The sequence below is a fragment of the Brassica napus genome, chromosome C3 (assembly GCF_020379485.1).
Source record: "Brassica napus cultivar Da-Ae chromosome C3, Da-Ae, whole genome shotgun sequence".
NCBI lineage: Eukaryota > Viridiplantae > Streptophyta > Magnoliopsida > Brassicales > Brassicaceae > Brassica > Brassica napus.
The window spans coordinates 29,769,958-29,795,800 of NC_063446.1; the positions used below are offsets into that span (position 1 = coordinate 29,769,958).

Here is a 25,843-nt window from a genome sequence, read left to right on the forward strand (position 1 = left end):
GACTAGGGCTACAAGTATGTGACCAACAAGGATGCATGCCACTAAGATTTGGGCAACAAACGCCAATGCAACAGAAAAAAATCATGATGCAGATGCAGATGCAAATGCTACACCAACAGCAACAAAGATTACTACAAATGCAACAAGAGATAGGCCAACAAGGTTACAATGCAAGAAGGATTTAGGGAACAAGGATTAACCTACGTTCTCGTTTGGGGTTTATTTTATCACTGGTTTTTGGAGACTTCTTTATAATAATACTCATGGGATGGTGCTCGTTTGTACGAGTTTCCTTGGTTTTTATGAGCTAATCGGTTTTGTTAAAGGTGGGAAAGCTGTTTTTGCTTTCTTCGTTGACTTATACTGAATAGATGTTTTATAGTATTTTATTTTGAGTCACTTTGATAATAAAACAAAAGCTATTGGTTTAACCAAGTCAACTCAAATCACAAGGATTACTGTAACAACTCTTAATAGGCAACGTCCTTTAAAGTTTGTGTTTAAAAAAGAAAATCCAATTTTATCAAGTGCCTTTTGAAGATTACCTTATGAATATTTATCGGATGACCTTATTGAATCAAGGATTTTAGAGAATTCAATTTCAAAGTTTGATAGTAAATCTAAGAAAATCCGAGATTTGAGTCTTAAAATTTTTGAAGTCTTTTGAAATTTTTTTAGAATTTTTGAAAAACCTTTTTATTTTTAAATTACTATAATTTAATATTTTATCGTTTTATGAAATATATAAAATATATGAAAAAAAAAATTGGGGTTTTAAATAATATTTTTTTCATTTAAAATAGTTTGATTTTCTTTTTAAAAATGTGAAGTAAACTTTTTTATTTTTAAAAAAAAGTTTCAAATACCATCATCATAGGAGGTGGTATTTCAATTTACTGCTTTTCCACAGTAAAATATTCTCAAAACCCCCACCAAATCCCATTTGATAGATTTTATTGACAAAAAAACATATTTTCCAATAAACTAGAATTTGAAAGAATTAATACAGAGAAATAATCCAATAAGCTTGCATTTCACATAGAATGTATAAATGATAGATACAATAAGAGAGAATTTGAAAATAAAATGAAATCCTTTCAAATCCTTGATCTAATAAAATCTCCTAAGTGTCTTTTGCTTTCTATATTGACTTAAACTTTATGTTTTCTACCTTTTGATATTTTAATTTGGCTCAGTTTAATCCCATGGAAAATAAAGCTTTTTGGTTTTCATGTTGTTTGTGATTCAAACTCAGTATTTTCTGTCAGAAAAAAACATTTATCATTTAAAAATATTTGTAAATGTGTTTCAGAAAGAGATGATTAAAATTTCAAAATAATTTTAAGAGATATAGTAAAATACAAAGTCAAACCTGAAAACCTATTTTCTCATTAAAAATCCACATTTGCGCAAAAAGAAAAAAAAACAAGGCTTCAAAATTTTCCATGTTTGAAATTATTAGAAGAGCACAAACAACATAAAACTACTCATTATTAATTTTGTTAGATTAAAAAATTATTTCAAAATATAAAATACCAAAAAAAAATATTTGTTAAAGAGATTTTTGCATATAGTGAGGGGGGAATATGGCGCAGATGCAACGAGAACCTGTAGAGTCCGTCACCAAGGAGACGACGGAGAAGAAGATATTAGACGGAGGAGGTGGCGGAGGATCTTCTGCCTCTAAGGCGTCATCGTTCAAATTCAACGCTCAGGCACCGGAATTCGTACCGCGATCACACGCCACCGCACTAACACCGCAGGTTTCTCCGATCTCCGGGTACTTCTATCCTTGCTTCCACTACAACGAACTCTCCATAGGAGGATGCAGCGGCGGCGGAGGAGTTAACGGCGGTTCTCAGTCGTCGGACTGGATCTTCGTCGGAGGAGGAGATCCCGTTCATCATCAAAATATTCATGATCCCACGGCTGCGTTTTACGTTTCTAATCCGGTGGTTCAGTTTCCGGCAAATCAGAACTTGTCTTCTTCGTCAAAGAGCTTGCTCTCCGACGATCTCCGCCTTAAGATCGTCAAACAGGTTCTTACATTTTTTATTTACTTACTGGTTATGTCATGAGATCAGTTTTACAATCTTATAATATGAAAACATGACAATGGATATCTTGTGCTATTTACGTTATTTAAAATTTTAAAAATACTATAAGTTAATAACATATATAAATTTTGATAATTAAATTTTATAAATATATGTAAAATATACAAATAAATAAAAACCAATATGGATACGCAATAGTATAAATTAATTTAAAACGGATTATAAATAGTAAGAACTAAATGAAAATGTTAGTCTTAAAAATCTTTACAGTTTGTTTTCAAAATTTTCTATAATTTATATCAAAAAATGAAAACTGGATAGTTTTAGTAGGACTAAGATTATAAACCATAATACTATAACTAAATATATATAAAAATAATGTTTATGAATTTAAAATGATTAAAATATTTATTTTTTATTTAAAGGTTTAATAACCAAAATTAAACTAACGAAAACTATATAAATAAACTCTTAAAATGAATATGAAAATAAATTATAATTTTATTAAACTTTAATCCGGCTAACGAACAGAGCAGTTTAAGCTCACCTAATTGCACACAATGATCAGTCAATAGGAATCATGAATTTCTTGACTCACAAATTTGTTTCAAATTATAGGTTGAGTACCAGTTCACGGACATGAGTCTCCTAGCCAATAAGTCCATCTCAAAGCACATAAACAAAGACCCTGAAGGTTATGGTTAGCAGCCCAAAATCGGTTTTTAATTACAATCCTTCCGTTTTCTGAAACACTCTTGTGAAGATCTTCATAATGAAACACTCTTGTGAAAATCTTACCTTTTTTTAATTACACACTTGTCTGTCTTCTATTTAAACTCAGTGCCAATATCTTATATTGCTTCGACCAAGAAGATCAAGGCTTTGACAAGTCATCACCACTTAGTTGCATTGGCTCTACGCTCCTCTTCTAAGCTCGTAAGTTTCTTTCTTTACTCCTTAGTCCTTAGTTAGTAGTTGCGATCAAGCTAGCTATTTATAAGATCTCAAGTGTATATATATATATAACTGAGATTTGTGAAGGTTGTGAGTGAAGACAACAAGAAAGTCAAGCGTAAAATTCCATTTACTGACAGAGACAGAGAAGAATTACAGGTAGTTGATTATCATGAAAGTCTTCATTAAATTTATATTAATCAACTATATATCAATTATTTCTTGTTTATTGTTTCTCCAGGGCCGGACTGTTGTTGTAGAAAATTTGCCAGATGATCACTCTTACCAGAACCTAGAGAAGATCTTTGGAGTTGTTGGAAAGTAAGAAGGCTTTTAAAATTTTACTTCATATACTTTCACTTCAACTTGGCGTTTTCTAAGCAAATTAACAACACAACAAGTGTATATTTGTTTCAGCGTTACGGCCATTCGAATCTGTCATCCTCCAGAATTCAACACCTCACGTCCAAAAGGAGATTACTTGATGAGCAACAAAGTAGGTACCATTATCTTCTCTGTTCTTGAGCTTCTAATGGATTTAAAGAGCTTAACATTCTTGTTGTTTTAATCCAAAAGATTCACGCACTTATCGAGTATGACCACACTGTTGTCGCGGATAAAGCTGTGAGTGAATCTTTTCTTCTTTGATCCAAAAAGTCTGTTTAGTACTTAGTTTTCAAGATATACCAACAATGTGATCCATACCAGGTAGAGAAGCTCAACGACGAAAGAAACTGGAGGAAAGGACTTCGTGTTAGGCTGCTTCTTAGATGCTCGGTAAATCAATGACACTCTTATTTCTCACTACTCAAAAAAACCCTCTTAAATTAAATCGTCGTTAACTTGTCTTTTACAGCCAAAATCAGTTCTCAAGAACAGAAGAAACCTCGATGGCATCCTAATCGATGATGAATACCCTTCTTATGAATCAGGAGAAGACTCTCCACGTCTCCACTTAACCGAACAACAGCTTGATAACGACGTTAGTCTTGCTTAAATCCCTTTAAATTAAGTCCCTTCATAAATAAATAGAATTTCTTGGTGTGCACGTTAGGGTGATGAAAACAATATTGGTGGACTATGGGGAAAAGGGAGAGGAAAAGGACGGGGACGATCTCCAAGAAGCTATGCACTAGGAGGAGGAGGAGGAGGACATAGCTTCGGGATCGGGCTCGGGCTTGGACTCAGCATCGGCTCGATGTCACGGAGCCTCGGCCTCCATGAATCTTCATCTCCCAAAACAGCTACAAAGGGACCAAGAATGCCTGATGGAACCAGAGGGTTCACTATGGGACGTGGCAAAACCTTCTATCTCACTCTCACCTAACAATCTCTAAATCATTCCCTACCAACGACGACTATTATAGTATTATTCATTATTATTACAGAGGCAAAAGCTATAAAATTAACCAAATAATACGTGTGGCTTTGTTATGGGTTCACATAAGTAAGGACATGACTTTGGGATAGTGTATGGAACTATCAAGGCATGGTGAATTTTTTGAGGGTTCTTCTTACTTCTTTATACTTTTTTTAATCCTCCAGTGTTCTTTTGTGTGTTTTGATATATTTATTTTTGTGAGATTATTTTAATAATGAAGGGTTATAGCACAATGATTGCATGTATCATTGGCTAATGTGTGATTCGAATATTGCTAGCAGACTAGAAAACTAATCATTATAACATTTTTTTTTCATTTTGAAAAGTATATAAAAAGAAGTATGATCAAAATAAATAAAACATGAAACACCAATTTCTTGAGAATTAGCTTGTTTAAACGTAACGAATGTAAATGGAACCTTGCGGAAATAAACGGATGTGATATCATTTATCAAATATGGTTTGCTGATCCTGATTCTGAGAGCGTAAGCAGAACCATCAATCAAATGATATTTATATATTTAAAGCGTAATCCTGATTTTGAGGGCGAGATTATCTGCCAGTAGTTAATTAGTAATAGATTTCAATTTAGCTTCTGCACAGACTGACCATTTGGTTGGTTACTAGAGAAAACAGATTAAACAATATTATTAACTACATATGCATTCCTATGCATTAGCAAGAAGAAAAAAAAAAATGCATTCCTATGCATGGACTACGATTCATGGTACTTGAATTGATAGATAAAATCTTCACAAAACTACAAACTTATTACCACCAACCACATGTCGTTCCAATTGTAAAATTAATGTTACAATGGACCACTTTTTGTTTACATACATAACAACCAACTTATATGGTTACATATAAACAAACGCATGTAGTTATGGAAATTTGGCTTGGTATGTTGTTGTTTTATGTATTGTCAGATGAACGATCTGCAAAGTAGAAATATGGTATATAATCTAATTATACGAAAATCATTTAAAATATATATCTTTGGTAAATGAATTAGATATTTTGTTCTTATTAAATAATTATTAAAATATAAATTATATTTTACAAAATCTATTAGTCTCATCTTAATTTGTAGTATTTATTATTATTACTAGGTTGAAAACCGTTTTTATTTCTTATCATTTCTGAAAGATTTGTTTTACATAAATTGAGATCTTCACAGTTCACCAATTTATGTTGAAAAATTATTAGTTAAATATTCCCCATATAAAAGACAAATAATAATGATTAAAAATACCTAAATTAAAACAAGAAAACGTATATTGCATAGAGAAGAAATAACAAAAACATATGTGTAATAAAATAGAAAGACGTGGCAAAAAAGCAACTAATATCCACCAATCAACATCTACTTCCATAAGATCAAAACCAATATAACGCGCGCAGATTCTTCAATGTCATTGCTGTGACTCTATTAAAGACCAGTGTCCCACTCCTTCTTCTGTCATTTTGATTATTTTTAATAAAAAAAAATTATTTTGGTGTAACTGGAGAAGAAGACTATGGGAGGTTGTACCTCCAAGCCCTCCACCTCCGTGAAACATATTCCTCACGCACCAAGTGAAGCTATTCCTCAAAATGTCGATTCTACCCCTGCCCATCTCGAGAACTCACCTGCTCGTACCTCAACCGCCGTAAAGGCTTCTCCTCTCTTACCCTTCTACACTCCAAGCCCCGCCAAACACCGCCGTAACAAGAGCGTAGGAGGGGAGAGCAAGAGCGTCACCAGCACTCCGCTCCGTCAGCTCGTGCGTGCTTTCCACCCTCCGTCTCCGGCGAAACACATACGGGATGTTCTGCGGCGGAGGAAGGGGAAGAAGGAGGCTACTCTCCCGGCGGAGGGTAAGTCCGAGGAGGAGGAGGAGGTGGGGCTGGACAAGAGATTCGGATACTCAAAGGAGTTTGAGAGTAGGATGGAGTTAGGGGAAGAGATAGGGAGAGGGCATTTTGGGTACACTTGCTCTGCTAAGTTCAAGAAAGGAGAGCTCAAGGATCTTGAGGTTGCTGTTAAAGTCATCCCTAAATCTAAGGTCAAGTTTTTTTTTTTTTTTGTATCATGCAATAGAGTGCGAGCGTTAGCTTCATCAATAGTAGTGTCTTAGCTCATTAGATTTGGTTTTGGCAGATGACAACTGCAATATCTATAGAGGATGTGAGAAGAGAAGTAAAAATCCTGAGGGCATTATCTGGACATAACAACCTTGTGCAATTCTATGATGCTTTTGAGGACAATGACAACGTATACATCGCCATGGAGTAAGACAACCGGGCTGCTACTCTTCATACAATGTTTGAATCAACCAGGGGACCATATCCGATTCTTTTGATTTCTTGGCTTGGCTTACATTTAGTTTCATACAACTTTCAGGTTATGTGGAGGTGGTGAACTACTTGACAGAATACTAGCAAGGTCTGCTAATGACATTTCACATTTGTTAACTTATGGATGGTCTAAAATTCTTCTTAGAGATGTGCTCTTACTATTTTATATTCTCTTTTAGGGGAGGGAAATACTCAGAAGATGATGCAAAAGAAGTGCTTATACAGATCCTTAACGTTGTAGCTTTCTGTCATCTCCAAGGAGTTGTTCATCGAGATCTTAAACCAGAGGTAAAACCTCAACTCTCGTCCTTTATTGGCCTCTCAAACCTGAAAGAGTGATATTCCCCTTACTTTGCATGTACCAGAACTTCTTGTACACTTCCAAGGAGGAGAACTCTCAGCTAAAAGTCATAGACTTTGGTTTATCAGACTTTGTCAGACCACACGAGAGACTAAACGATATCGTGGGTAGCGCATACTACGTAGCCCCTGAAGTTCTACACAGATCTTACACCACTGAAGCGGATGTATGGAGCATAGGAGTGATAGCATACATTCTCCTATGTGGAAGCCGTCCCTTTTGGGCAAGAACTGAATCAGGAATCTTCAGAGCAGTTCTAAAAGCTGATCCGAGTTTCGATGAACCTCCTTGGCCTTCATTGTCCTTGGAGGCAAAAGATTTTGTTAAGCGGCTTTTGTATAAAGACCCACGGAAAAGAATGACTGCCTCTCAAGCTTTGAGTCAGTAACTTACTTTATTGTGAATCTGTGATGAATACTAATTAACTTTACTTAATATTTTTTTCCTTTCTTTCTAGTGCATCCTTGGATCGCTGGTTGTAAAAAGAACATGAGCATCCCATTTGATATTCTGATCTTCAAGCAGATCAAAGCATACTTGAAATCTTCTTCTTTGCGCAAAGCTGCTTTGATGGTAACATTTTGTCTTGCAACCTTTATTCCACATTTTAGTGTTGATCCTAACTCTTAATACTCTCTCCAGGCTCTGTCAAAGACGTTAATTACAGATGAAGTTCTTTATCTGAAAGCACAGTTTGCACTCTTAGCACCCAATATAAATGGTCTCATCACTTTGGATAACATCACATCGGTATGATCCTTCCCTCTCTTCTCTCTGGTAGAGAACATACAGCTCAAAGCTTAGATTCAATTTCTGTTGGACAGGCACTTGCTATAAACGCAACAGAAGTAATGAAGGAATCACGCATCCCTGACTTTCTTGCATTGGTATTTGTCCTGCCTTTTGTTCTTGCATAATCTGTTTTAAGATTCAATTACAAGTTTAGTGTAATGACAGTTGAATGGACTTGAATGCAAAGGAATGGACTTTGAAGAGTTTTGTGCAGCTTCCATCAGTGTTCATCAGCACGAGTCACTTGACTGCTGGGAGCAGAGCGTTCGCCATGCCTATGAGCTCTTTGACATGAACGGAAACCGAGTCATCATCATCGAAGAACTCGCTTCCGTAAGTTTGCCTTCTTCACTCCATTCACTATCATTTTTCAGCTAAGGGAATACAAACGTTTTGTAGGAACTCGGTGTTGGATCATCAATCCCTGTACATACCATTCTACATGACTGGATAAGGCACACTGACGGAAAGCTAAGCTTCTTGGGGTTTGTCAAACTGTTACACGGTGTCTCTACTCTACAGCCTTTAGCGAAAACAGGATGAGTAGGAAATGGATGTCAAGACATTTACTGATCTTGTTATTGAACTAGAAAATGGAATTGTATTAAGACACATTCCCATGTTTATAATGCAAAAGTTCAAAAATAAGAAAGAGTACTAAGCCTGGAAAGTTGTGATACAACAATAATCCATAGTGATGTTGATCCAGATAATGGCAATAGAGGTTAAGAAACCTTCATCTACAAAAGCTATTCTAAACACATGCTTCGTTCTTACATGATAACAACAATGACAAAAGTTACAACAACTGTCATGTCTTTTTTTTTACCTAGAAGAAAGCCTCTGATGCAAATCATCAGCCAACGCCTGCCTCAAACTCTGCCCATAATAATAAAACTGCCTCTCACTCTCGAGCACCCTCGCAGGCGACCCAGCTTCATCAGGATCTTTCCACAACTCCGGCTCAGGCTCCCTAGCAATCTGACACAAGTTATGCAACACGCAGCAAGCCACAATAGTCTGAGGAGCATGGTTCACTCCGACGTTCAAACTCTGAAGAATCTTCCACCTAGCCTTAAGCAACCCAATCGCTTCCACAACCACCGACCTCCCTTTCATCAGCATCCCATCGAACAGATTCTCCGGCGGCGAGCCAGAACCATTAGGCGAAAACGGCGTCATCAGGAACGAGAGGAGAGGGTAGCACCAGTCTCCAACAATGTAAGGCCTCACGTGGTGACCTCTCACGTTAATCACTTTCTCCCACACAATGTCTCCCGAGGTAAGCCTCTTGTAGAGAAGACTGTCTCTGAAATGAGAAGAGTCCTCTTCCCCGCCTGGCGCTTTCACGCAGACGTCCCAAAAGATCTTCTTGTGATCAGCAACGACTTGGAGCAAAACGGCGTCGTATCCGTACTTGCTGTTGTAAATGTTTCTAGGGTTTAGCTTCGTGCGGCGTCTCAGCTTCACGGGAGTGCTGTCCACCGCGCCGCAGATGTTGGGGAGAGAGGTTAGCTCCTCGAACCCTTGCGTCGTTTCGATCAATCGGCGCTTGCCGACGGGGATCTTGATGAACTCCGGGTAGAGCTTGGTGGCTAAGAGGCGAGTGACCATGTTGGTGATCTTGGAGATGAGGTACGGATCTAGCGAGTAGCGGGAAGCTAGGGTTTTGGCGGAGCAGCCGTGGGCGAGGCGGGAGAGGACCATGGCGACGGCGTAGTCGGCCGGGAGGGAGAGGTTGGAGGCGGCGATGAAAGGCTGGAGCTTTTCGACGACGGTGGTGAAGACGGGGTAGGAGAGGCCGTACAGGGAGCGCCAGCGAGCGTCGCGGAGGGGGGCGTCGAGGGCCCAGATGTGGTCGTTGGCGAGGGCGCGGAAGGAGGCGACGGAGTAGTCGCCGTCGGGGAGAGGGGGAGGAGGGGAGGGGGATTGGGATTGGGAGGAGGAGGAGGATCTGGCGACGGAGAGGAAGGAGAGGAGAGATGCGAGGGTGAAGAAGAGGAGAGGCGCGGCGGAGGAGGATGAGAGGAGGGAGGAAGGGGTTGTGGGAGAGGGTGAAGAGGTGGAGGCGGAGGAGGAGGAGAAGATGGTGCTTGTTGGGTCTAGGGAGTTTTGGAGGTGGAGGAGGTGGGAGAGCATCGCCATGAAAGCTTCTTCCATCTTCACTCTCCTTCTTTTCTCCGATGAGAAAGCTTTGGGCTTTTTATTAATTACCGAGCTGTTTGTAATACTATAATATAACTATCCGAAAGTATATTAAAAACCTGAAAAATATATTTGAAAACTGTATGGAAAAAAACTAAAAAAATACTATGAAATACTGAATACATATTCAAAATTTGAAATATATTAAATATATATCTACTATCTAATTTCTTTAGATCGGATCGATCAATATACGAAATCAAACTGATGTCTACGAATAACAATTTGTAGAAATTTTATACTCCCTCCGTTTCATATTGTAAGTAGTTTTAGGAAAATGTTTTTGTTTCAAAATATAAGTAGTTTTAGAAATCTCCGTTTCATATTGTAAGTAGTTTTAGGAAAATGTTTTTGTTTCAAAATATAAGTAGTTTTCGTATTTCTAGGTAACTTTTACATTTATTGAATACAGTTTGATCAATTAAATTAAATAGACTTTTTTTTAAATTATATCTAACTTATTTATTATAAAATACTTTTTAAAAACATTATAATTTTTTTAATCTTCGTGCTTTTAGCTAAAACTACTTATATTATGAAACGTAGAGAGCAGTATTTTGGTTATATCCTAAATCGAACCGAACCGAACCGTATTATTTTGGGTTGGTTCGGTTTTCAGGCCCTACGCTATGTTGTATAAAGGTAAAGGACCTAAAGGTTTACAAGCGAAAATGATGCAACAACCATTTATGTTAGTACGAGACAACCCAGTAGTAACCAAAATTTTTGAATCTCCAAACAACAGCATAAGTCTATAAAAATCAAATCCAATCCAAGAAAAATTCTTCTTTTCCACTACAAGTTTAGCATTGATTTGATGTGTGAAATCTCACAGAGGCTTAAGCCACCATGGCCATGATAAAATTGATCCTCTTTTTGTCTTCAAGACTCGGTAGGATAGTTGTTGGAGTCGTGGTTGTTAGCATATCCTCCATTGTTGTAACCTTGTCCTCGTTGTGAGTATCCTCCATTCCACTGCTGCCCTGAGTCTCCTCTCCACTGCCACAAAGTCGACCACAATTTGTTAAGAAAATTGGAGATATGTCTCTATTGGATTTATCAAAACATGTGTAACATGAAACAAGAACTTGATGACCACAAAAGTATCAAGATTTGTTTGACAATGTTAAGGGAAGTGACAAGTTGGGCAGGGAGTTCATGTGTTAGATATTCCCACTTGGTGCTTATATTCCACCAGCTATTGCCTATTGTCACCCACTACCTTAGTTTATACATTTCTAATAACACAACAAGGCTTAGAGAAAAACAACCTATTAACAAAGTAGTTTGGCCCTATTAAAATACTTGATTTGAGTCTACTGCTGTGTTTAAAATGGCGCTCGCCTTTTGCGCCATGGCGCGAGGCGCACTCAGGCAATGGCTCCATCGCCATGTACCTCCTAGGCGAGGGTGGGTTCCGTAAGGCGCGCGCCATGGCCAGAAGGCGAGCATATTCAAGGCGAGCATAAGGCGCGCTATATGTAAACCGGGCTAAACCAGGTATGAAACCAAACCTTAATTAATAATTAAACCTTAGACGTCTAAAATACTTAAGCTTCGGGAAACTTAAACGTCTAAGTAACTATGAAAGCCCTAGCTTTATAAAAGACAAGTTACATAACTAAACATAAACATAGATCTCAAGGCCTTTTGCTTAAGTCTCTACTCTTTCCAATCCAGTGAATCAATCGTTGCATAAGTGGTACGTGAATCAATCGTTGCATTAACTAATAGCTTCTTCAAGGCGAGCGCCTTGCGCCATGGCGTAAGGCGCAAGGCTCGGACCCTCTCGCCTTGGTGCGCCATGCGCCATTTTAAACACAGGTCTACTGGTAGTAAAATATTTACCTGCTTGTTTGGGGTTCTACCCCAAGAGAGTCTGACAGTGTTCTTGCCGATGACTGTCCCGTTCAAACTCTGGATGGCATCATCGGCACTCTTCCTGTCATAACAAAAGATAAGCAAACATTTTTCAGATCACACTTATCAACACATAATAAGCACCTACATGTTCATTGGCTCAGTCTTATATGATTGACAAGCCAAAACATTCTTAAGTAAAGACCGCACCTGTTATCTAACTGGACAAATCCACATCCTTTGCCTACTGGGATCTTCACTGAAACAACCTCCCCAAACTGTGTAAAAGGTTGTCTAAGGTCTTCTTCAGTAACATCAGGATCAATGCCACCAACAAATATCTGCAGTAGAATAAGAGAGAATGGATACAGAGCTTGGATAATAAAAAGCATTGGAGAGCCTATCGACAACTCACTGTTGAGTTGTTTGATTCGCCATCAGACTGTGAGCCATGAGCCATAAAACCATTTGCTCCATGTCCACCCGCCACAATCACAGCTACTCAAATAAAAATACATAAAAAAATTTATCTTTCAAAAGCTTTGTTGAGTGCATTAGAACAAGCATGAAAAAAAAAAAACAAACAACAAAGAACATCCTAGTATGTCACCTTGTGAAGGATGATGATTAGCAACAGCTCTTTTAGGAGTCGCAACACCAACACGCATTTGCCTGTTGGAACAATAAGCTCCATTCATTTCAGTCAAAGCCCTTGACCTCTCACTTTCATCACCAAACCTAACAAAACCGTAACCTTTAGACCGGCCAGTGTTGGAGTCGATCACAACTTTAGCGCTCTTGACAGATGGATATCTCTCAACAAAGAGCTCTTGCAATAAAGTGTCAGTCACGTCTGGAGACAAATCTCCAACAAATATAGATAGCTCTGGACCATTCTCAACAGCTCTCTTCTCACCAGTACTAAAAGATGCCCAGTTTAGACGGAAGAGCTGCTCAGAGTTTGGCATCACTGAACCGTTAAAGTTCTGAAGAAGCTCTTCAGCTGCAGCACGTGTAAGAAACTCAACAAAACCGTAGCCTTCTGATTGACATGTTAGCTTGTTACGAATCACTTTCACAGAAGAAACCTGCACATTAAAAAAAGCAATAATCCATAACAAAACTCGGAGAAAAAAAAAAGAAACCGAACCAGAACTATGGTAAATGATACAATAATCCAAAATACCCATTAATCTGGATCTTTCCACAGGTCCGGAATACCCCAAAAGAACTATGGTAAATGAAAATCTTATTTAATTGACCTTATGAATGAAAAGACAGCCAAATGAAGTATGATCTCTCTATTTTCTTTTTGTCAACTAACCATTTTAAGTATGATCACAAGTTGTGGTTTATAAACAACTCTATCTGACCATGTCCGACTTACATGAAAAAATAATACACCTTTGTGCTCTAGCCTCCTTAGCTAGAGCCTAGAGAGTCATCACAGAAAATTTAAATCCTAGGAATATGAACAATGCCAGGTTAAGATGGAACTTTTCTTGGTAAGTTAAAAGTTCAACTAAAAGTGGCAAAGTACTACAGTACTTTTTGCCTAGCTAAATCTGAAGTAGTCCTGTCCTTTTCAGACCAATGCTGTTTTCCATTAACCTATTTGTTTCTACGCAAATTCAATAATCAATCATTGGATCTAATCCTATTAAAGAGTTTCAAATAATATAAATGAAAACTTGCCAAAAAAGTCTTTAGCTTGAGACAATGTTCAAGATCTGCAAATATATCACTTTTCACCAAAACTTCCACGTAATAATAATTTGTATATACCTCGCCGGTGTGAGAAAAGCAGGTGTGCAGATAAGTCTCGTCCATCCAATGAAGAAGATCACCAATCCAAAGAGTCTTCACATCATCTCCAGATCCACGCTCATGTGTCTTGTGTTCCTGTTGCTGGTGATACGACGCGTATTGGAACTGAGGATGCTGCTGATAATTGTAAGGAACGTATTGGTGAGGATACATCATCATCTGTTGTTGCTGCTGCATCATCATCATAGCCGCTGCGCCTGGATACTGCATGGCCGCCATCCAATGCTGCTGTTGTTGTTGTTGCCACTGCTGAGGCGGCGGAGGCGTCGTCCCTCCAGGAGTTGCTAACGATGAATCTGAGCCGTTGGTCGTCTGCATCTTGAAACTAATTGTTAACTTTAAAATAATAAGATCTGATCTTGCCTCTTCTAAGAAGAAGTGTGTAGAGAATAGCGGAGCTCGTTGAGCTCTGGTAATGGCGGAAAGAGGAAGAGAGAGAGAGGTTTGGTCTTAAAAGGGAGGCGAGAGAGAGAAAGGCTGCTGAATCTATGGGTCTTTGGGAAGTGGTCGAAACGTGGGGCCCAGTTTCTTACCGTGTTTCTAAGATCGACGGCTCAGATTCCACCGCAGTTAATCCACTTGCATTTAATTTTACTAGGGTTTTTCTAATAGGCTAGGCTAATACTGATTTATTAATCAAACTCACGAGGAATGATTGGGTGAAAATAAATCTATGTTGACGTATTGCCGTTTTTTTTTTCACTGTTTAAAAGGGTTAGCTGTGTTAATTAGGAATCATAAACTCCACGGATCAAACAAAGTATTGGGCCTTATATAAGGAATACAACAAGGCCCAAAGCCCAAACAAAGAGGATGAGCTACATTCTCAAAATGTTCCAGAATCTTTAAAAGCTACGTTGAATCTATTGATTAGTCGGTTAGTCCCATTCTCAAGTATATGTATACTGTTGTGAATTAATAATAATGGAAACATCGAGTGAGTGAGATGATGATGAAGTCTAGTATTTAATCTCATTCTTGTTTACGAGAGAAAGAGAGTATTTGATTATTAGCTTTTCTTTTGTTTTGATCGTACAACAAATGAGAAAAGAAAGAAACTTGGGTCTTAATTAATTCATTGAACTTTCACGTACACATATATATAGTACAAGCTATTTGTTTACTCATCGTCATATTAAAAAAAAATCAGACATGTGTTGATGAAGAGATAGTCTAAGAACTAGACAAGTGTCCTTGTGGATAATCATCTTTTTGTAGTTATCTCTTTAACACTCCCGCTTGATTATCCAAACTTTTATTACGTAGTACCTCGTTAAAAACCTAGTCATGGAAAAACTCATTGGGACAAAAAGCTTGACAAGGGAAAAAGAGTACACTGCCGTAATCTCCTCCTGAGAATAGTAGACCTAGCTTTCTCGTCACATGTCACACAAATGCCGCATTTTGATACCATAAACGTATTTTCAGAATGTTGTAGTCGGAAGAGCTTTTGTGAACAAGTCAGCCGAATTATCGCATGACTGTACATACTCGATGTCCAACTCTTTATTTTTCTCGAGCTCTCGTATGTACGAGAAAAATCTTGGAGGAATATGCTTTGTTCTGTCGTTTTTGATGTAGCCTTCTTTAAGTTGAACGACACAAGTCAAATTGTCTTCAAATATTTTTGTCGGCTCTTTCTTGTTAACTATTCCGCTTGATTCTTGTATGTGGTGACTCACTAACCGAAGCCACACACGCTCTCGACATGCTTCGTGAAGCGCAATAGTTTCTGCTTGATTCGAAGATATCGCAACCAGAATTTGTTTCTGGGACCGCCAAGAGATCGTGGTTCCACCAATTGTAAAAACATAGCCGATTTGTGTTCGACTTTATGAATATCATGTATCTGCAAAACCATACCAAACTCGGGGTTTCTAGGATAAATCAATCCTAAATCAATATGTACCTTGGAGAGAACGAATATGTTCTCGACGCCGTTCTAATTTCCTTAAATAGGAAATGAGCTATATCTCGCAAAGACATTAGTGTCTAAAAGTATATTTAATCAAATACAACTCGCAAGATATATAAGCTCACATATGCTTTATTACCATTAGCATCTCCAAAGTACTTATTTATATAAGATCTTACCAGGATCTTTTAAAATAACATTTCTTTTAACATCGAGATATCTATTTACCATTGGAGTACTCAAAGGAGTCGTTTTATTCATACAAAAGCGTTTCAATAACCTTCTTGCCGAGATCTTTCATTTCTAACTCCTCTTTCATATGAGTTCGAGCATCATCAACCTCCTTTTGAGTTCCAATCATGTTCAGGTCATCTACATATACAGCAATGATCACAAAGCTAGATGACGATTTCTTTATAAAAACGCATGGACATATCGCATTATTCACATATCCTTTACTCAAAAGATATTCACTTAAGCGATTGTACCACATGCGTCCAGATTAATTTAATCCGTACAGTGATCGTTGTAACTTGACCGAAACAAATCTCCCTGGATTTTTCTTTCAATGCCCCTGGCATTTTCAATCCCTCAGAGAGTTTCATATATATATCGTTATCCAACGATCCATATAAATATGCAGTCACAACGTCCATGAGATGCATCTCAAGATTTTTAGACGTCGTTAGGCTCATCAAAAATCTAAACGTAATTGCATCCATTACCGGGGAATACGTTTCCTCAAAATCAATTCCCAGTCTCTGAGAAAAACCTTGGGCAACTAATCAGGTTTTATATCGTATTACTTTTCTCACGAATAGCCACTTATACCCAGCAAGATTTATATTCTCAGGCGTTATGACTATAGGTCCAAAGACATTCCTTTTATTTAGGGAGAATAATTCAATTCGAATGGCCTTCTATCACTCCTCTCAATCATGTCTTTTAACATTCCAAAATGGACCTTGGACCGGGATCATCATTTTCCTGATCGATATCTTTGGACATAGAAAAGGACAACATTCCATCAACATCTTTTATCTATTACTTTTTATCAAGGGCGTAGTTGATGGAAATCACATACTTTTCTGTTCCATTCTCGTCATCTGGATCCATATCTTATTTGGTTCTTCTTGAACCTTTTCATCTATGCCTTCTTTCAGACATTTTCAGTATCAGGTTCTTCTAGAACCTTTCCACTTATGCTTTCTTTCAGACATCTTTCAATATCATGTTCTTCTGGAACCTTTCCGCTTTGTTCAACAAATTTCTTTTTTTTCCGGGAATTTTTATCTTTAGAACCCGCTAGTCTCCCCCTCTTTAACTGAACCCTAGGTTCATTCATTTTGTTACCATCAGTTTGTTCTTTAGGAACATCAACTCTTGATGGAATATTTTCAGCGGGTATATCATGTCGTATCTGTGAACACATTTGGTAACTAGTTTGCCAAATTATGCAAATGCACAATTTCCTGAATTTCCAGCTCTCAGTAATTCATAGGGGAGTCAAGGTGTAACAACGACTATGTACACCATGTAATCTCTTTGGGAATTTCTCTAATTCCTCCCCCTAACACTGGAAACTCATCCTTATGGCAATCATCAAACTGTGCCATAAAAATATCACTAGTTGCCAGTTCAAGATACCCTATATACGGCTTGTTCTAACTCTTCCAGAGTTTTATACATTCCCGAGAGCATCTTTTACTCTCCAGGGACATCTAAATATCAAGATGCAACTCAAGTCGTTTTTGTCCTGCCAGACATATCAATATATTGCATCTACTTTAAATTTTCTCCAGTGAATTTGGAACATGCCGTTTTTCATACCCTAAGGTCATCTTTCATTTCATTTTCTGGAGAAATATATACTTTGAACTTTTGGTCCAAAAATCTCTCATTTTTCTGACGAGCTTTATATCGAATTGATGGCCAATCAATTCACTCTACCCTCATACATAGAGGTAGATTCATAATCCTTATTTATATAGCGTTTTTTCATTATTGTCGACAATCAATTTTCTATTTGGTTCCATCTTTTTACCCGTATTGATATTGTTAATCGAGATCTCTTTATCATCATCAATGATTTACCCAAGTACCTGACTATTATATTAATCATATCAACGGTCTCATCATGAGATTCATCCTCTATTTATATTTTTGCTCATTTTCGAGGACTCTTTGGAACCAAAATGGTCTATCACGTCTTTAGCGTGCCATAGACTCATATATCGTCCTTTTAGGACACTATTGTCTTATTGGAGCATTTTCAGCTGGAATATGAGATTTCATTATTTCATCAAAATGTCTGGCAGACATTTCGTAAATGGATTATTCTACTTTTCATTGTAATCCATTTCACATATCTCATTCCTTCAGCTTATCATATGCTTCTAGCAAACTTGCGAGCATATTTCTAATTATCCATATATTTTATCCCTCTGGATTGTATATGTCTTTATTACATGCACAATTGCATGTTTACACTCAATCATGGGGATCATCTTATTTAAATTTACTTTATCAAGTTCTTTTTCAAGTGCGAACATAATTTTTCAATGTTCCACAATGTTCCACTCACCAGGATTCTTTAATTCTCTCCCTCAAGATGATGACACTCCATGTCTAAAATCTTGTACTGAATCCCACTCTAGAACCAATAACATATTCAGTTTTTCCATTTGGGATGAATTATGTTTCAAACCCTTTAGAGTGATATATTAATTTGGGGTCTGCTTAAAGAATTCACATATAGTGAACTTGTTTGATGAATCATCATCCATGATGGTTTCCTTTATTTTCTTTACATGCTATATGTGAAAAACTTCTAGTTTTTCAACATTTCACAATAATGTTGATAACATTATTGGAGATGGTTATATAACAGTAAACTTCAGGTTTACTACTCATTTATACTTTTATCATCATTTTCTTATGCATGTCTTTTCATCATAAGCTCTTTTAGAGCCAATAATAATTTTTATAGTGATAGATATTATATTTACTTATTTTGAGAGAGGAGAAATATTTGTTACCTTTAGTAGTCATGTACGATAAGCCAATATCCGTCAGGTATATCTATCTCCATCATGAATCTCAAAATCTTATTCAGGAAGATAATTCTCATATCACATCGATATTTTATTTTCATTTTCTGGACGAACCAGAAAATCTGAATCATCAAGATGAGTATTCAAGCTATGAAAAATGGTTCGGGCTCATAAGAGACGAAGTTTAATATACTTTCTTTCTCTTTTTCTTTTTGATTCTCGATATAGATCGGCTAAATATTTGGCGTACGACAACTACGTACCCAATTTTCTATCTGGCTGTATCTATAGCAAATCTTTTCTGTTTGCCATTTATCACCCGACCACTTTCATTTTTCGTGAAAGTTTCAATTATTCTCATAGGGATGGAATCTTCTACCTCGCCCTCTTCCACTGCCATGATAGCGGTTTCAACCGCATCTACACCCGCGTCCTTTTCTAGTAGGACCGACTTGATGGTTTAGTATCATGGTTTCATTTTTTTTTCAGTTTATTCGGAAGATTTACATCAACTCCGATCCTTTCTTTCAAGGATTTAATCATCAAAGATCTTCTAGATCTTTTCTCATGATACACCTCATATTCTAAACCATCATTGAATTGGTGTAAATATCATGGCTTTTCATTTTCTCATCCGATATCGTTTTCAACTTATCGATGATTTCTCAAAGCTCATTTTCTCTCAGGTGCATCTTTGCACCCACTGCCCAAGTCTTATAATTATTTCGCGTAATATCACGGGCATTTATTTTGAGCTTTGTCAAATTTGACATGATAACTGTATTCATAGAATAATATATAAAGACGGAAATTTAAATGCATAAATTAAAAGCATAAAATAAATGCATAAATTAAATTGCAGAAATTTAAAGTGCAATAAATAAAATTGGAGGCTTAGCCTACCACATGATCCGAGGAGTCTTAGGGTCCGATTGGTAATGGCTGTAGCTTTAAAATTTTTGCTGTAGAAAAAAATCTATAGATTTTTTGCTGTGGCTTTAGATTTTAGTGCTGTAGAATTTTATGGAAAACACTAAAAAATTGCTTTGGATATTTGGCTCTGCAGAGCACTTGTACAGCTGTAGGTTATTTCAAGAGCTGTGGTTTCAAAAAAAAATTTAAAGCTTGATTGCTCTGAATTTGGTGCTGTAAAAATAAATATGGATGTGGACAGCACCTACAGCAACTACTAATCACCCCCTTAGACTACCATATCGATCATTTTTCAAAGTCCGAAGAGACATGGTCTACCATTTTGACTTTTATTTATTTCAAGGTCCGAGGAGACTTAGTTTACCATTTTTTTACCTTTTTTTCACGGCGGCAACGCCTACCACGTGTTTCTCTGATCGTGAAGGCATAGCCTACCAGAACGATCAGTCGGGGAAGGCAACGCCTATCATCCCGAAAATAAACGGAGAATGCCTAGCCTCTCACTCTGAAACAATAATAAAATATAAATGAATTAAGTATATTGAAACACATAAATTTAAATATTACCTCGGGTGGTTTAAGAACTTTCGGATTGATAAACCTCAGTTGGTCAGAGCTTCGTGCTGATAACGTGTTGTGAATTAATAATAATGGAAACATCGAGTGAGTGAGATGATGATGATGAAGCCTGATATTTAATCTCATTCTTGTTTACGAGAGAAAGAGAGTATTTGATTATTAGCTTTTCTTTTGTATTGATCGTACAACAAATGAGAGAAGAAAGAAACTTGGGTCTTAATTAATTCATTGAACTTTCACGTACACATATATATAGTACAAGCTATTTGCTTACTCATCATCCTATTAAAAAGAATCAGACATGTGTTGATGATGAGATAGTCTAAGAACTAGACAAGTGTCTGTAGTAGATCCTAGGCCTTCAGTTTCTCGAATATAATTCATAAGCTAGGTTGAAAGCCCATGACCCATTAATCTCTACTAAATCCAATACCATCCACTTTAAAACTAAATAATAATTAGAAATCAATTTTTATCAAGGTTTTGAAAACCGGACCGGCCAGTCAGAACCAGTTAAATTGTGAACCGTTAAGTAAACGGAGTCCGGGTTGAATTAAAACTCGGATTTGAATTAAACCGCCAAAACCGGTACAAACCCAGCAAAACCGGCAACTCAGGTTAAGAACAAAACCTGATTCAACCAAATACAAAGAAGCATAATCGATTAATTTTGATTTTTAATAGTTACAATAAATGACATTTCTTGATTTTTTTTTTTTTTGACAACAAGACATTCACAGATTCATATTGACTCTGTAAACCAAATCGGTAACTCCGCATCCATGTGAACGACGAAAGACGGTTGTTTCCTAGCACTGCGTGCTAAGCTATCCGCCCGTAGATTCTCCGTCCGAGGTACATGGACGATGTCTGAGTTGGGGAAACTTCTTCGTAAAAGCTTGATATCTTCCAGATAACTTTTAAATGCTGGTCATTCTTCTGGTTCCGAAACCATCTTCACCAATTGAGAACAATCTGTTGCAAACGTAACCTGAAACTGTCTTAAATTCTTCATACATTCCATTGCCCAAATCAAAGCCTCCACCTCCGAATGAAGAGGTGAAAGACATGCCCTTACATTCCTTGCTCCTAATAAACCATCAAAGCCCGGTAAGGTACTATATCAGTCTTGTCCGGAAAATAGTTTCTTATCTTTCCATGAACCATCTATAAAACACCATCGTCCTGAAGTTGCTAATGTGGGTCTAGTTTGTACCTGATACTCCCTCTTCTGATCAGTGAGTACATGTGCCTCAGCCCAAAGTGATGATTCCAATTCTGCTAATTTAAGTGTTTCCCTTGGATCAATATCCAGATTACTAAACACTTTATTATTCCGACCTTTTCATATATACCATAATATCCATGCAAATTGGTAGTCATCCATCTTTGGATTGACTCTCCAAAAAAAGATGATCCATGTTACCAAAAAAGAACTAGTAGGAAAAATATTGGGATTCGATGGTATTTTAGATAATGCCCACACTTGACGTACTGGAGGATATTCAAAAAACATGGTTTATTGATTCCTCCGGATCTCCGCATCGAGCACAACATATATCTCTTTGTATTCCTCTCGCTTTTAGGTTTTTCATTACCGCTATACAACCTGAAAGGAGTTGCCATAAAAAATGTTTTATCTTCGGCGGGAACCGTACTTCCCAACAGAAGGCGTTTAGTATATCCACTGTAGGCTCATAAAAATCTGGTGGTTTTTTCTTATCAGGATAGACCCGTTCCACTTGATACCCTGATTTTACCGAATATTTCTCATTGTTAGTGAAATGTCATCCATTCCTATCTTCTATCTGATTTCTACTTAATTGGATACTTTCAATAATTTCTACGTCATGAGGATCCACCAAAGCTCTAATTACCTGAAGGTTCCAAGTTCGGGATTCCGAGTTAATGAGGGAATCCACTGTGAGGTCCGGGTAATTGTTTTGAAGGATTTTGTTTGCTGGTCTCGGGCGAGTGGCTGGAATCCAAGGATCATTTCATACCGAAATAGATGAACATTTTCCCACCCTTTTAATTAGTCCTTTACAAACCAAAGATCTAACAGATATAATACTCCTCCAGCCAAATGACATTTCTTGATTAGTTCCAGATTTATAGATGTTTGTAACTGGAAACCAAAATAATTTTTTCCTTATACACACTTGCTATATGTTTCTACAGCAGTTATACTTTGCATAAATAATTTTGGTCATTTATAATATTTCTATTCATATTATAATTTACATTTACCATTCATGAGTAAAAAATAAAATAATGGTCGTATATACGTTTTGATATCAGCATTGTTTTAAATATATATATATTTCTTTAAGGGTTAACAGAATACTAAAAATAAGTATTTTTAAAAATTTGCATACACATAAATACTAAGAAACTGGTTTGACCAGTCACCCAGTAAGAATAACTATTCGGTCTGGTTTTCAAAAAATTTATTTTTATGTTCCATCTTTTTATATGAGGTCATCAATTCTTTTTTACCAAACGAAAGATAATAATTGTCCCAACGAACCGGTTTGTAGACAGGAAAATATCTCCCGGATCTTGCTGCTTTGGATTATCAATTGTTTGGGCCATTAATTCACTATAGGAGACTTCTAGTGTTGGTGGTTTGATCAAGCTTGTATCCATCGATGGTCTCTCCAAGATTCTCATTCTAAGTCTACATGCAATTTGTTCTATCTCCACTCTGGATCTGTTTAATTTTCTTGATCTTTTAGTTGTATGCTTGTGCTGTAATTATCTTTCTGTTTAGTTTTATGTTTTCACTCCGGGATGTAAGTCTGATCCGCCGGCTTAGCTTGTAACGATGGTGTTGAAGTTAAAATAGTCTTTAGTGTTAAAAAGAAAATTTCCCAACGTAACAAACGGAAAAAAGCACTCTTTTTCTTCATAACATACTCTCGACCATGATTAGAAAAGAAAATATATTTTTTAAAGAAAAGAAATGATCGCACTTCTAATCTCAATTCACTAATCCAGAAAGGAGATTAACCAAATTTAGAATATGTAACACTATAACAATTTATTTGCGGGATTCAAAGTGATAAATCCTAAGACTATACACTATTATAACACCTAGATGTTCATGCTTTGTGTACATGCAATTTATATGCAACTTTTATCTTTTAAAACAATACATGTATGTATTTAATTAGCTATCTTCACATAACATATTTATATATTTAAGTATGCACGTGTAGTATATGTTAAGGTTCTAAAAGGACCTATAACCGACATATATGTTAGATAAGGATATTCTGTTGTACAAGTTAGAGATTACGATAAGTACTAAGGATATCTGAGTATATCTCGGAGATGTCGAGATGTATATAACAATCACTACAAGAAAACACACCGAATTCCGACGGATCTTCCGACGGACACCAAGGTCGTCGGACATTTGCGACGGAATACTGACAAATTTCCGACCAAATCCAAAAAAATGAAGTCGTCGGAATTCCGTCGGCCATTTCCGACGGAATTCCGACGACATACGGTTCGTCGGAATTTTCCGACGACTTTTCGACGACATTCCGATAAAAAATGTAACCGTTGTAGTCGTCGGAAGTTCGTCGGTATATTCCGACGAAATTCCGACGACATTCCGATTAACAGCAAAGTCGTCGGAATTCCGTCGGAAAATACCGACGGAATTCCGACGAACCATGTGACCGTTGCCGACAAATACATATGACCGTTGTATAGCCGTTTGGGATTGGACAATTCCGACGGAATTCCGACGGACTTCTTTACATCCGTCGGAATTTCGTCGGAAAGTCGTCGGAGGTCCGTAAGCAATTTCCTATAAATACAACCCCTCCTCATTCAACTCATTCACACTTCATTCTCTCTTCATTCTCTTTAGTCATAACAATTCCGTGAAAATCATGTCTTCAGAAGTTTATTATCGTTCGTGGATGGATAAACCTCATTTGGATCCGAACACCAATTTGCTTACGGAAGAATACGTTCAAGGGATTGGAGAATTCATGAGGCTTGTTCAACAGCAACCGGATGCAAAAAGTGGTATGTTAAGATGTCCCTGCTCTTCTTGCAATAATAATAAGGTTATAAAAGAATTTGATGTTTGGACTCATTTGTATATGAAAGGGTTTTCACGTAATTATAAAGTTTGGTACCTTCATGGGGAAACTGGTTATGAATATGGTAGTACTAGCGAACCTCAGCCTGTTAGTGAACCTCAGCCTGATATTAGGTTAGAAGAATCTAGAACGGATATAGATTATGGTGTAGGTACTGAGCAGATGGTACATGATCATTATAGAGGGGAAGAACCAAACCCCGAGTCTAGGAGATTTTTTGACATGTTGGATGCAGGAAAACAACCTTTGTATCAAAATTGTAGAGATGGTCATTCAGTCTTATCATCTGCAACTAGATTAATGGGTATTAAGACAGACTATAATTTGGCTGAAGAATGTATGGATGCGATTACTGATTTTGTCAAAGGTATTCTACCTGAGGATAACCTTGCACCGGGTTCATACTACGAGGTTCAGAAACTTGTTGCAGGTCTTCAACTACCGTATGAAGTGATAGATGTATGTATTGACAACTGCATGATCTACTGGAGAGCGGATGAGACACGGAATGTATGCAAATTTTGTGGGAAACCTCGTTATCAGGAGACGAGGGGAAGAGTTCCGATCCCATTCAAAAGAATGTGGTATTTGCCTTTGACGGAAAGATTGAAGAGGTTGTATCAGTGTGAGCGCACAGCAAAAGCAATGAGATGGCATGCAGAGCATTCCACAAATGGTGAGATTAGACATCCTTCAGATGCAAAGGCTTGGAAACATTTCCAGTCAACATATCCAGAATTTGCGGAAGAGAGAAGAAATGTTTATCTTGGATTATCTACTGATGGTTTCAGCCCATTTGGAAAGCATGGAAGGCAGTATTCTCTATGGCCAGTTATTGTGACACCGTACAACTTACGGCCGAGCTTGTGCATGCGACGAGAGTTTTTGTTTCTCTCAATTCTAGTCCCCGGGCCAGATCATCCTAAAAGATCACTAGATGTGTTTCTTCAACCACTAATATATGAGTTGCAACAACTATGGGCGCATGGTTTTGAGACATACGATGTTTCGCGCAAAGAAAACTTTCAGATGCGGGCAGTACTTATGTGGACAATAAGTGACTTTCCAGCATATGGTATGTTATCTGGATGGACAACACATGGGAAGCTATCATGTCCATATTGTCAAGATGACACAGATGCTTTCCAACTAAAGAACGGAAGGAAAACGTGTTGGTTTGACTGTCACAGACGATTTCTACCACCTGATCATCCATACCGCAGGAGTAAGACTTCGTTTACGAAGAACAAGCAGGTGTTTGATGGTCCACCTGAGGAAGTTAGTGGGAAAGATTTGTTGAAGCAGTTTAGGTATTTTGATGCAGAAAGGACGCCAGATGTAGGTGGACATGAAAACATTCGAGTCAATGCGGTTGGAGAGCTACATAACTGGCACAAAAAGAGTATTTTCTGGGATCTACCATATTGGGAGAGTCATCTATTGCGGCATAATTTAGATGTCA

At 37.3% G+C, this 25,843-nt stretch overlaps 4 protein-coding genes across 4 annotated transcripts; 2 read left to right on the forward strand and 2 right to left on the reverse strand.

Annotated features, from left to right (window-relative positions):
• The first annotated feature begins 1,431 nt into the window (after window positions 1-1,431).
• Window positions 1,432-4,625, forward strand: LOC106396349 (la-related protein 6C-like). Its single transcript, XM_013836718.3, has 10 exons — window positions 1,432-2,039; window positions 2,676-2,757; window positions 2,899-2,993; window positions 3,099-3,170; window positions 3,253-3,332; window positions 3,429-3,507; window positions 3,588-3,635; window positions 3,720-3,788; window positions 3,868-3,993; window positions 4,066-4,625. Exons 1-10 carry the CDS (start codon window positions 1,587-1,589, stop codon window positions 4,336-4,338), a joined length of 1,377 nt encoding a protein of 458 aa, XP_013692172.1. The 5' UTR covers window positions 1,432-1,586; the 3' UTR covers window positions 4,339-4,625.
• Window positions 4,626-5,805: 1,180 nt separating this feature from the next.
• On the forward strand, window positions 5,806-8,537 carry LOC106396348 (CDPK-related kinase 2). Its single transcript, XM_013836717.3, has 10 exons — window positions 5,806-6,440; window positions 6,536-6,666; window positions 6,779-6,820; window positions 6,912-7,020; window positions 7,098-7,473; window positions 7,551-7,666; window positions 7,736-7,843; window positions 7,918-7,980; window positions 8,051-8,218; window positions 8,285-8,537. Exons 1-10 carry the CDS (start codon window positions 5,913-5,915, stop codon window positions 8,426-8,428), a joined length of 1,785 nt encoding a protein of 594 aa, XP_013692171.2. The 5' UTR covers window positions 5,806-5,912; the 3' UTR covers window positions 8,429-8,537.
• Window positions 8,529-10,119, reverse strand: LOC106396350 (protein ALP1-like). Its single transcript, XM_013836719.3, has one exon. The coding sequence runs from the start codon at window positions 10,043-10,045 to the stop codon at window positions 8,711-8,713; it is 1,335 nt and encodes a 444-aa protein (XP_013692173.1). The 5' UTR covers window positions 10,046-10,119; the 3' UTR covers window positions 8,529-8,710.
• A 643-nt stretch (window positions 10,120-10,762) lies between these two features.
• LOC106396351 (polyadenylate-binding protein RBP47B) lies at window positions 10,763-14,244 on the reverse strand. Its single transcript, XM_013836720.3, has 6 exons — window positions 13,736-14,244; window positions 12,561-13,038; window positions 12,366-12,448; window positions 12,161-12,291; window positions 11,939-12,032; window positions 10,763-11,089 (listed from the first exon to the last, which is right to left on the reverse strand). Exons 1-6 carry the CDS (start codon window positions 14,093-14,095, stop codon window positions 10,973-10,975), a joined length of 1,263 nt encoding a protein of 420 aa, XP_013692174.1. The 5' UTR covers window positions 14,096-14,244; the 3' UTR covers window positions 10,763-10,972.
• Between the last annotated feature and the right edge of the window lie 11,599 nt (window positions 14,245-25,843).

What these genes read in the sequence shown, in the direction of transcription:
- LOC106396349 (XM_013836718.3), top strand. Translation starts at nt 1,587, where the DNA reads ATGGCGCAGATGCAACGAGAACCTGTAGAGTCCGTCACCAAGGAGACG. An exon ending in GAGACAGAGAAGAATTACAG is followed by an intron (nt 3,171 to 3,252) that starts GTAGTTGATTAT and finishes TTGTTTCTCCAG; the next exon opens with GGCCGGACTGTTGTTGTAGA. An exon ending in ATTACTTGATGAGCAACAAA is followed by an intron (nt 3,508 to 3,587) that starts GTAGGTACCATT and finishes TTAATCCAAAAG; the next exon opens with ATTCACGCACTTATCGAGTA.
- LOC106396348 (XM_013836717.3), top strand. Translation starts at nt 5,913, where the DNA reads ATGGGAGGTTGTACCTCCAAGCCCTCCACCTCCGTGAAACATATTCCT. An exon ending in AAGTCATCCCTAAATCTAAG is followed by an intron (nt 6,441 to 6,535) that starts GTCAAGTTTTTT and finishes TGGTTTTGGCAG; the next exon opens with ATGACAACTGCAATATCTAT. An exon ending in CTTGACAGAATACTAGCAAG is followed by an intron (nt 6,821 to 6,911) that starts GTCTGCTAATGA and finishes ATTCTCTTTTAG; the next exon opens with GGGAGGGAAATACTCAGAAG.
- LOC106396350 (XM_013836719.3), bottom strand. Translation starts at nt 10,045, where the DNA reads ATGGAAGAAGCTTTCATGGCGATGCTCTCCCACCTCCTCCACCTCCAA.
- LOC106396351 (XM_013836720.3), bottom strand. Translation starts at nt 14,095, where the DNA reads ATGCAGACGACCAACGGCTCAGATTCATCGTTAGCAACTCCTGGAGGG. An exon ending in GCTTTTCTCACACCGGCGAG is followed by an intron (nt 13,039 to 13,735) that starts GTATATACAAAT and finishes TTTAATGTGCAG; the next exon opens with GTTTCTTCTGTGAAAGTGAT. An exon ending in TAATCATCATCCTTCACAAG is followed by an intron (nt 12,449 to 12,560) that starts GTGACATACTAG and finishes TTATTTGAGTAG; the next exon opens with CTGTGATTGTGGCGGGTGGA.